The sequence below is a fragment of the Neofelis nebulosa genome, chromosome 2 (genome assembly GCF_028018385.1).
Source record: "Neofelis nebulosa isolate mNeoNeb1 chromosome 2, mNeoNeb1.pri, whole genome shotgun sequence".
NCBI classification, from domain to species: domain Eukaryota; kingdom Metazoa; phylum Chordata; class Mammalia; order Carnivora; family Felidae; genus Neofelis; species Neofelis nebulosa.
The window spans coordinates 196,818,270-196,830,451 of NC_080783.1; the positions used below are offsets into that span (position 1 = coordinate 196,818,270).

Sequence of the window (12,182 nt, forward strand, 5' to 3'; positions counted from 1 at the left end):
TGTGAATGTGGATGTGTACGCGTACATACATCCCTTAACTCTTCTCACTAAAAGGGCTTTGAAGTAATGACTCCTCAATAACAATGAACACATCTAGCTCCAGTTACTGGTTTCCAATACCATTTTCAGTTGAATGGACCAAAACACCTTAAAGAAATGCTGACTCCAGGACTGAGGCAGAGAAAGTACAAGATGAGCCTGGAACATTTTATGGCAGAAAGCAAGGAACTACTCAAGGAATGATGCAGACGTGACAGAGGGACATAGACACGGGCTTGAAGGGGCTCCCAGTGACCATAATGGGGATAATTTGAGCATCCAAGGAATTAATATTGGTAACAAACTGTAGCTGATTGAATAAACCAGGACACCATGTATATCCAAACAGGTATAAGTTAGTTAAACAGTTATTAATTAAAATATTATGAGGAACAGAGTATTTCCATACCTTCAAACTATCTCCTCACACGATAATCACAAAGGGAAAAAAGAACAGCTTTAGAGTGGAGAAGCCTGGAGGACAGCACCTTAATTAAGTGATCCAGGTGAGCATCATGAATAACAGGACAAACTGAAATCATACCCCACCAGACTGGGTACAAAGAGAAGAACCCAGCATCCCCTCTGTGATAGTCCAGTAAAGATGCACAGCTTGAATCCAGCTATGAGGAATGTGTCAAACGTAAAGTGAGGGTAATGTAAAATAGTATTACAGACTAGCAATTAACTGCCATAGAATCTTCAAAAGTGTAAAAGCCACGAAGGTCAAGGAAAGACTTTGGGACTCTTCCAGACTAAAAGGACATGACAACGAAATACAGTGTATGATTCTGAACTGGATCATTTCGCTATTAAGGATTTTACTAGGGCAAGTGGTAAAACACTAGTGGACATGGTGACTAGTTGGAAGTACCATATCAGAGGTAATTTCCTGCTTTTAGTGCCTGTATGTGGTTTTTCAGGGTAATGTGCTTGTTTGTTGGAAATGCACACTAAAATACTCTGTGGTTATGGAGCATAATGTCGGTCACTTACTTTCTTCTGGTTCATGAAAAATGTTTCTTGTACGATGCTGCCAACTTTTCTTATACCTTTGTGATAGTTTCAAATTAAAATTTTTATTTACAAGGGGAGCTAGATAATTAAAAAAAAGTTTAAAAAACAAATGTAGCAGCACAATTAAATTGGCATAAGAATCAACACAGAGCAGAATCAACAGTGCAGAAAAACAGTTCAGAGATGTGGAATAAAAGCCCAACACAAAGAAGAAAGTGAGCAAATATTTGAAAATTATAGAGGAGAGAATGGCAAATAGATCCAGTAAACAAAAAACGTACTGATTAAAAAGTATCTATGACAAAAAGAGCCAGATGGAATAGAAATAATAAAATAAAACTCTTCTGAGATGAGGGAAAAACTGTACGTATAGAACAAAAGAGCTCACTACATACCAGGAGAAATCAAAACCAGCCTGGCAAGTTTTTCAAATCTCAAGGCTGAGGGGTAGAAGAAATCTACCAGAATCCAGGCTGAGAAAGTTAACTACAGGGAGCCAAAATCAACAATCCTGTGCCTAATTATTCTTGGCATTCAATTCCAGAAAATAAAAGAGGCATTTTTATAGATGTTTAAGGAAAAAGACACTTGGGAACGTCACATGTAAAGGCAAGGGACAGTCATCTGCAGACATCCAAGAGCTTAAAATCATTGTCACCCACATCTCAATTTGAATTGTTCCTCAAGGATGTAGCCACCCACGGAGGAATGAACCAATAACTCAATTCAGAGAAGTTGTGTGAAAGATTAAAATGGAAGCACTAACTAGCTAACCACAGATTTAAGCAATAATAATTGAAAACATAGATTCCAAACAGAATACAAATAATTCTTTAAAATTTTTAAGAAATCATTTCATATTAACAAATACCCAAGTAGTTAGAAGAGGTATAGGAGAAAGGAAATATCATTTTCTCTCATGGGGGTAGAATCAGTAGATATTATTCAATTACTAACTTTGATAATTAGAAAAATCAGGGTTCTGAGTATATATTTTAGTCACTAAGAAGTTAAAAATAGGTTATAGCACTTTTAAATCACTGAAAGAAAAAAAGTAAGCAAAACATAGCTCATATACAAAAGGTGGAAAGCAACGGAAACTTTAGGAACAAAGATACAGACAGTGCAGAATAAAACAATAAAATAAAATCATTCAGTTACTATGGCAAATACAAATTTGTCAAAGCCCAATTCCCTATGAAAAACGCAAAGACTCTTAGATTAGGTTAAATAAAATTTAGCTGTATTTTCCATCCGGGAACACTACTAAGGTACAGTGACAGTTTGAACATAAAAGGATGGGTAGTGATGTATTTGGCAAATACAAACAACAATGGCAATCAAAGAGTAGCCTTCAAAGCAAAAAGCATTAAATGGAAAAAGTAGGCTCTTAATATTAGAGAATAACCTGTAATAATGTTTAAAATGATAATCCTGGTGGGAAGATTGCAGGAAGATGCTCCCTTGGTGGTGGGCAGTGTGAAAATGCATATCAAAAAGCTATACACAATGTGATCAGCCACAGTCAAACATTTTTGGTTGTCTGCAGAGCTTGTAATGATCTCCTTAGCTGCCTCTCTCACATGGGCAATTGTCAACTATGTTTGTATATTCTACCCCGCTCCATGTCCACCGCCAACCCCAGCCACAGTGGCTTGAACCATAGGTGGGCCCTGACCTGACTCCAGCAGAGGGAATCAGGTGTCCTCTCTCGGGAACTTGAAGTTGAACCAAAGATATTCTAGATTCATCTGCAGAAGAGGGACAATATAAATCCAAGTGCCCTGGATTGCCTGTCTTCTCCTGTCCTTGTAGACTGAGAAGTAGAAAGTTCTGATTTGTGGAAAGAAAGTGACCAAGACATGTTGGGAAGGTTTCCTGGGTTCCTGGTGGACCCCAGTTCCTTGTCCTCCACCTTTATGAAGCCTGTATACAAATCCACATTCGCATTCTCTCCTCTCTGAGAGGCTTTTTGTTTTTCACGTATTCTTACCCTGAGTTGATTTGTGTTACTTACAGCCAAGATTTCTAATTAATAATGATCTAGGACCCACCAATCCTATTTCCGGGAATTGTGTAAAGATACGTATATAAAGATATTCCTTGAACTGTGACTTAAAACTGGTAAATTAGAAACAATCCAGGGCACCTGTGTGGCTCAGTCGGTTGAGCGTCGACTCTTGATTTCAGCTTAGGTCATGATCTCACGGTTCATGGGATAGAGCCCCACATCAGGCTCTGCGCTCACAGCATGGCACCTGCTTGGGATTTTCTCTCTCTGCCCACATGTCTCTTCATATACTAACTTGGTTTTAAAAGCTTCATATGAAAGGCCAGCCCAGCACATCCAATAGAATGGAAAAGAGTATGTCCAGAAAGAATCCATAAGAGGGTACAACATGCAGTGACCCACAATGGCTGTTGCTGAGCTGGCTACCACTTGTCGTAAATCAGTGAGCCCTCCCCACCAGTTAACATGTTAACCTATACTGGAATCTGATTAAGCTGTATCAGGGCTTCACCCCCAAGGAGGAAGGGAAGTAAGGACAAAGTGAAACAGAGGAGTCCAAATGTCCTCCCTGCCCTTCAGTTCTTTAACAAGAACATGGTAGGTGTAGTGTGTGCTCTGGGAGGAGGAGGGGTTGTCTGTAAAAGACCGAAGGTCATGCACCAAAAGGCTAACGGTGGTTATGCCTGGTGGTGGTGGGACTTGGGGAATTTTCATTTTTTTGTTTTTCAGTATTCCACCAGCTTTCTGCATTGAGCAGAAATGTGTAATTCTTGTTAATATAATGGGAAATCTACCCCAATCAAACTAGTAACCACAATATATTAAACACTCAGGCTGTGTTTAAGTGAGGATTTCTTGTTACTGATTTTTTTTCTGGAAGTTAGGCACCTACTTAGCATCTTTACATGGAACGTCTGATTTCCAAGAATAGATTATTGATGTTCAGTAGGAGATGCTCATACTTTAAAAAGGTCATACGCTTTAATCATTCCTGGTTTTTTTCCTTTTTTTCAAATTTTTATTTAAATTCCAATTAGTTAATATACAGTATAATATTAGTTTAAGGTGTAGAATTTAGAGATTCAACAATTCCTTACATCTCATGGTGCTTATCACGACAAGTGCCTTCCTTAATCCTCATCACCTATTTAACCCATGTCCCCCACCCCCCACCTACCTCTCCTCTGGTAACCATGGGTTGGTTCTCTATAGCTAAGAGTCTGTTTCTTGGTTTGCCTCTCAGTTTGCTCCCTATGTTTGTCTTTTTTCTTAAATTCCACATATGAGTGAAATATGGTATTTATCTTTCTCTCACTTCTTTCGCTTAACATAATACCCTTTAGCTCCATCCACATAGTTCCAAGTGGCAAGGTTCCATTCTTTTTATGGTTGGGCAATATGCGATCGTATATATACACCCCATCTTCTTTATCTGTTCATCAGTCAATGGACATTGGGGCTCTTTCCATAATTTGCCTGTTGTTGATAATGCTGCCATAAACATCAGGGTGCATGTATCCCTTTGAATTATTATTTTTGTATCCTTTGGGTAAATACCTAGTAGTGTAATTGTTGGATCCAAAAACGTATAAACAACTTGGAAAACTCAACGCCTAAAAAACAAATAATCCAGTTTCAAAATGGGCAGAAGACATGAACAGACATCTTTCCAAAGAAGACATACAGGTGGCCAAGAGACACATGAAAAGATCTTCAACATCACTTATCATAAGGGAAACAGAAATCAAAACTACAATGAGATATCACCTCACGCCAGTCAGAATGGCTAAAATTAACAACACAGGTGTTGTTCAACAGGTGTTGGCGAGGATGTGGAGAAAGGGGAACCCTCTTACACCGTTGGTGGGAATGCAAACTGGTGCAACCACTGTGAAAAACAGTATGGAGGTTTCTCAGAAAGTTAAAAATAGAACTACCCTATGATCCAGAAATCATTCCTAGTTAAAAAAAAAAAAAAGAAAAGAAAAAGAAAAAAACTCATAAAAGATGCATATATAGAAGGATGTTTATCACAGTTTTATTTTAAATTGCAAAACCTTGGAAACCTAAATGGTTAATAATAGAGCATCTATTAAATAAATTCTAGTCAATCATACAACTAAATCCTATGAACTCATTTCAATCATTTTTTAAGAAATTTAATTACAAGGGTGCCTGGGTAGCTCAGTCAGTTGAGCATCCAACTCTTGATTTCAGTTCAGGTCATGATCCATGGGTCATGGGATCAAGCCCCATGTCAGGCTCCTTGCTGAATGTGGAGCCTGCTAAAGATTCCGTCTCTCTCTCCCTCTGCTCCTCTCCCCTGTTCGCACTCTCTCTAGAAAAAAAATTTTTTAAAGAAATTTAATTACATAGGGAAATTCTTGCAATATAAGAGTGAGTGCACAAGGATCAACGCAAAGTACACAACACACTGCAAATGTTGTAAGAGAAAAATATATGTGCAGAAAGTATATACTATAAGAACTTACAGTAAAAGGTTAACAGTGGTTATCTGAATGACCAGTGGAGGACTTTAATTTTCTTCCTACTATTTTCATAGAAAATCTCATATTTTCTCTAGCAATCATGTATTACATTTGTAATTTTTTTAAGAGAATGTTCTTTTTTAAAAAACGTAGCGGGGCTTGGGGTGACTTTGGAAGTCATCCTAACAGCAGCAGCACTGGCAACAGCAGCTCACACTTACATAGCACCAAATTGTATGCCATGTAGTAAACGGAAGCCAAGTTATGAGCCCATATTGGGCTCTGCCTCAGTAACACCATGCACACACAGTCCAGTCTCTGCCCAGAGGGATGGTTTTCCATTTGGAAAGTCCACCGAAGCCAGAGATGTTTGGCCAAAGGTCAGAAGGGAAACCAGCTGGCTTTAATGGGCACTCACATGAGCCACACACAGTACTTAGATGCTGAGCAGTGGAAAGAATATGGGATTTGAGAGCAGCCAGACCTGGATTCAAGCCCCCTGTGCCACTTACTTCCTGTATGACCACGGAGAAGTAACTGAACCTTTCTGAATCTCAGCTGCCTCATAAATAGAGTAAGAACGCCTCATAGGGGGACCAGCCATCATGAGAGTTAAAGGTGTGTGAAGGTGCCTGACTTATAATAGGTGCTCAGGAAATGCTTCTCTCCCCTTCGTTCAGTGCTAGTGACCATCACTGACTTCTTAGATGCTCTCTCCTTTTTGTTGGTGTTACCATATGGCTCCTAGGTTTCGCATCAGAAAAAAAAAAAAAAAAAAAAAGATGACAGCAGATAAGCGAAACAGTACTTGGCTAAACTTACCCTGTGTACAGATCAATAGTCACTAGGATCTATGTGAATGAATGAGGAAGGAGAAGGTGAGGAATTGAATGAATAAATGGCTATGTGCCCCAAGAATGGTGTTCTTACACCGGCTTGTCTGCTTCTGTCTTTTCAGCTTATCCACTCACCAAATGCCCTCCTCCCACCATCCTCCCCAACGCTGAAGTCGTCACAGAGAATGAAGAATTCAACATAGGTACCCTCTCCCAAACCAGCAAGGACTGTGCAGTTGAGGAGGGACTGGGTTGGGGTGGGGCTGGCCAGCAAGGCTCATCTCTCCCTCCTGTCCACGAGAAACAGTAGGCCCAGTGCAAGATGAGTAATGTTCTGTCAACAGAGTCTGCACCAGAAATACCAATACTTCCTTTTAGCCATAGCTAGACAGAGGAGACAGGAAGGCAGTTTTCTTCTGTGATTCAAGTCAGTATGTTTTTGAGAAATAAGTCCACACAAGACACTATAAAAAGTTCCTAGAATGTGGAAACATTCTTAGGCTTAGCAAGGCTGAGCTGTGAGAAGTAGGCAGCAGTTTTCTGGGTCATTTGAGTGGAGTTGAGTGGTTATTTAAATCTGAACATAATGGAACCCATCACTGATTGCCTTGCCTAAAAGTGGGTTGAACTACTAAGGGATGCTCTGTCCAGACTTCTCCAGGGAACCCCTATATTGGTCTCTCTTTGGCAGGTGACATCGTACGCTACAGGTGCCTCCCTGGCTTCACCTTGGTAGGGAATGAAATCCTGACCTGCAAACTTGGAACTTACCTACAGTTTGAAGGACCACCCCCAATATGTGAAGGTAATTGCATGGAGCCATGCCTTTATGGATCTGGAGTTCCTCCAAAACATAGCCTTTGTCGTACTCTTCCCTATATTCCCAGTCCCTGCCCATAAAGTAAGAGGTCGTTTGGTGAATGTCTGTTTGTTTGAATTAACGATTGCTCTAGAGAGATTCTCTGTCCTACTCTTAGGTCTGGGGCTACAAATTACCATAGTGACCACTTGATCCTCCTATTTCTGTTTTCCTTTGTTCTAACTGGTATTCTCTGGAAACGGCATACTGATCATTGGAAGGAAGAGTTCTGGGACCTTGGGAAGAGGTGGGCTTGCACACCAACCTGGCCCTACTGGAGTGCAGATATGCTCAAGGTCCTGTGTGCTGAACTAGGCAACCAAGAGTTGTCTTCATTCTAGTGCGATGCCTTGACAGAAGATGAATGGCTTCATCAAGGTATCCCAACTAAGACCAAAAACCATACTCTCCACTCACCAGACATCTGACCTAGCACAAGATACTTAACTGTCCTATGCCTCAATTTTCTCATCTCTAAAATAAGGATAATGATATTACTTATGCCATGGACTTATTGTGAGGAATTCAATGGGTTAATGATGTAAAGCACTTTAGAACTATGTCTGGCACATAGTAACTGCCCAATGCGGGCTATTAAATTCTTACTACTGCTTCTGGTACTATTGCTACCAAATAATATTTTAGTAGTCTGTGAAGAAACAGGTCGGCTTCTCCCCCACTTCTCATAAGGCAAGAGTAGAGAGTCTGCAATATAGATTGTTAGTGAGAAAGAAAGAAGCCACAGCCCTAGAACTAAGCTGCCGGTACATAGAAAAAGCCATTATCTATGAGTTGAGCTGACCTACCCACACACCAAACAACCAGTCCCCAGTAAAAGTGGGCTGTTACTTTGATCTTGCTCCAGAACCTCCCTGATTTGCTCCAGACTTAGTTTCTCATCTCTGGCTCTGTTTCTGGGTCTACATGGCTTCAGCCTTCTTGGCTTTACTCCTGTTCTCAGCCTCATACTTCCGTCTAGGACTTGATGTTGTACTTGGCTTCTCAAGATGTGACCCTTCACTGGCTTTTTCTTTTTTTAACAATAGCAGCTTTATTGGGATATAATTCATGTACCATGTAATTCATCCATTTAAAGTGTATAGCTTGATGGTTTTTAGTATATTCAGAGCTTTGTAACCATCACACAATTTCAGAAGATTTTCATCACCTCAAAATTAACCCTGGACCCCTCAGCAGTCAACTCCCATTTCTTTCCAGACCCTCCTTCCTGCAGTTCTAGACAACCACCAATCTAGTTTATGTCTCTATGAAATTGACTATTTTAGATCTTTCATATAAATAGAATACTACAATAGGTAGTCTTTGTGACTGACTTCTTTCACTCAGCACAATGTGTTCAGGGTTCATTCATGTTGTAGCATGTGTCAGTGTACATCATTTCTCTTTATTGCCGAATGATGTTCCGTTGTGTAGGTACTACATTTTGTTTATCCATTCATCACTTGATGGACAGTTGGGTTATTTCCACTTCTGGCAGTTATGAATAATGCTGCTGTGAACATTCATATACAAGTTTTTGTGTAAACATGGGTTGTCATTTCTCTTAGGTATATAGCTACCAGTGGAATTGCTGGGTCATATGGTGACTCTGTGTTTAACCTTTTGAGGAAGGACCAGACTGTTTTCCACAGCGGCTGAATCTTTTCCCGCCATCAGTATATAAGGTTTCCAACTATTCCACATCTTCTCTGTTATTATTATCTGTCTTTTAAATTACAGCCATCCTTGTGGTATAAAGGGTGTCTATCTCATTGTGGTTTTGATTTGTATTTTCCTGATGACCAATGATGTTGAGCATTTTTTCATATGCTTACTTTCCATTTCTATATTCTCTTTGCAAAAATGCCTATTCAGATCCTTTGCCTATTTTAATTAGGTTATTTATCTTTTCATCATTGAGTTGTAGGAATTCTTTATATATTCTAGATACAAGTGCCTTATCAGATATGTGATTTGAAAATTTTTTCCCATTCTGTTGGTGTTTTTTTCACTTTCTTTTTATTTATTCAAATAAATGTAATGCTTATTTTTTTTGAGAGAGAGAGAGAAAGTGTGAGCAGAGGAGGGCAGAGAGAGAGGGAGACACAGAATCCAAAGCAGTCCAGGCTCTGAGCTGAGCCTGGTGTGGGGCCAAACTCACAGGACGTGAGATCATAACCTGAGCCAAAGTCAGACACTTAACCGACTGAGCCGCCCAGGCACCCCAGTTTTTTCACTTTCTTGATAATGTTCTTTCAAGTACAAAAGGATTTTTGTGGGTTTTTTATTTTAATTTTTATTTATTTTGAGAGAGACAGAGAGAGAAAGTGCATGGGGGGGGAGGGGCAGAGAGAGAGAGAGAAAATCCCAAGCAAACTGCGCAATGTGGAGCCCGATGCAAGTCTTGAACTCGTGAACTGTGAGATCATGACTTGAGCTGAAACTAAGTCAGACACTTAACTGACTGAGCCACCCAGGTGCCCCTCAAGTACAAAAGTTTTTAATTTTGGTGATGTTCAATATATATATTTTTTCCTTTGGCTGTTTGTGCTTTTCATGTCATATCTAAGGAACCGTTGCCTAATCCATGGAAGATTTACATCTATATTTTCTTCTACGAGTTAATAGTTTTAGCTCTTAAATTCAGGTTTTTGATATGTTTTGAGTTAATTTTTATATATAACATGAGGTAGGTGTCCAACTTCATTCTTTTGCATATGGATATCCAGTTGCTGTGACACCATTTATTGGGAAGACTATCCTTTCGCCCATTGAATTGTCTTGGCACCCTGTTGAAAATTAGTTGACTTACATAAATTTGGGGATTTATTTCTTGATCTTCAGTTCTATTATTTTTTTCTGTAAGTCTATTCTTTTTTTTTAAATTCCAGTTAACATACAGTGTAATATTAATTTCAAGTATAGAATTTAATGATTGAACACTTCCATACATCACCTGGTGCTCATCACAAGTGCACTACTTAATCCCCATCACCTACATAACCTGTCCCCTCACTCACCTCCCCTCTGGCAACCATCAGTTTGTTCTCTGTAGTTAAGAGTCTGTTTCTCGGTTTGCCCTCTCTCTCTCTCTCTCTCTCTCTCTCTCTCTCTCTCTCTTCTTTTGCTCACTTGTTTCGTTTCTTAAAGTCCACATATGAGTGAAATCATATAGTGTTTGCCTTTCTCTAACTTACTTATTTCACTTAGCATAACACTCTCTGGCTCCATCTATGTCATTGCAAATTGCAAGGTTTCATTCTTTTTTATGGCTGAGTATTATTCCACCATATATAGCTAGAGAGTGTTATGCTAACTGAAATAAGTCAGTCAGAGAAAGACAAACACTGTATGATTTCACTCATATGTGGAATATGAGCGTGAGATAGATAGATAGATAGATGGCATCTTCCTGACTTGATCATCTTATGCCAGCACTATACTATCCTGATTACTGTAGCTTTGTAGTCTGTTTGAAATCAGGAAGTGGGAGTCCTTCAACTGTGTTCTTCTTTTGCATATTCTAGATCTGTTGAATTTCTAAATTAGTTTTAGGACCAGCTTATCAAGATCTGTAAAGAAACCAGCTGGGATTTTTGTAGAGATTTAATTGAATCCATACATCAGTCTAGGTAGTATTGCCATCTTAACAATATTAAATCTTCCAATCCATACACATAAGTTGTATTTCCATTCATAGTCCCTTCAATATATAATTTCCTTTTTTCTTTTGGCTTGTTCTACTCCTTTATACCTCAGCCATTGCCCTGTCCAATGATATCCTAGTCCCTTATGACAAGAATCAGACACTTTTCTATTATTTCAAAAGCATGCCTCTTACCATGGCAATATAGAAAATTTGGTGAAATTCAAATCTAAAACATTACAGTGCAATTATAGAACATCAAGGAAGTTAAAGCCATCACAAAGAAAAGACACATCAGACTCAGCATTATTTGCATCACCAAAAGATAAAATGCAGCAGAAAAAAAATAATTATAAACTCAAATTCTAAACCCAACCAAGTTATCATTTAAGAGTGGGAATATATTAATGAAATCTTCAGACAGACAAGGACTATGTAAAGTTACGGCTTACTAAAAGCATAATTAACAGATATACTTCAGTGCATTAGTCAGGATAGGTCAGGCATATGTTACATTAACAAGCAATCCCCACATCTCAGTGGCTTAACACAACAAAAGTTTATTTCTCCTTCAGGCAAAATTTGCTATAGTGCAGTGACTATAATGCTGGTGACTCAATGATCCAGGCTTCTTGAATCTTGTGCTGCCATCTGAAAACTAGGCCTGCTCCTGGATCCTACAGTGCAACAGAGTAAGAGAGAATGAGAGTTGCTTAAGGGCTTTTCACGTCCTCAGCCCAAAGTGGCACACATTATTCTACTCACATCTCATTGACCAGAAATAAGCACATGGATGGAAAGTGAAGTTTTTTGTATGCTCAGGAAACAAAAATAAAACCTAATATTTGTAAAGACTGGAAATATCTACCACATTCATTAAGAAAAAAAATGAATACAGGGGTGCCTGGGTGGTTCAGTCGGTTAAATGTCCAACTTCAGCTCAGGTCATGACCTTGCAGTTCATGAACTCGAGCCCCGCGTCAGGCTCTGTGCTGACAGCTCAGAGCCTGGGGCCTGCTTCAGATTCTGTGTCTCCCTCTCTTTCTACCCCTCCCCTGCTTGCTCTCTCTCTCTCTCTCTCTCTCTCAAAAATAAATAAATATAAAAAAAAAGAAAAAAGTGAATACAGGTAATGATTCAGATGCAAAAAGTGACAATGAGCTAAGAAATCAGTAAAATAGGGTAATAATCTAAACAATACTGACTGTAGTAAACTTAAAAATACAAACACAACTGGACAGATAAATGACATTGGAGAACCTATTTAGAAGAAAGAAAAAGTGAG

At 39.1% G+C, this 12,182-nt stretch overlaps 1 protein-coding gene across 1 annotated transcript in view; it reads left to right on the forward strand.

The window, feature by feature from the left end:
• Positions 1-12,182, forward strand: part of CSMD2 (CUB and Sushi multiple domains 2) — a 600,568-nt gene that overhangs the window by 507,044 nt on the left and 81,342 nt on the right. The window contains 2 exon segments of the mRNA XM_058718151.1: positions 6,515-6,595; positions 7,084-7,197. Of these exon segments, the coding sequence (XP_058574134.1) occupies positions 6,515-6,595; positions 7,084-7,197 (195 nt within the window).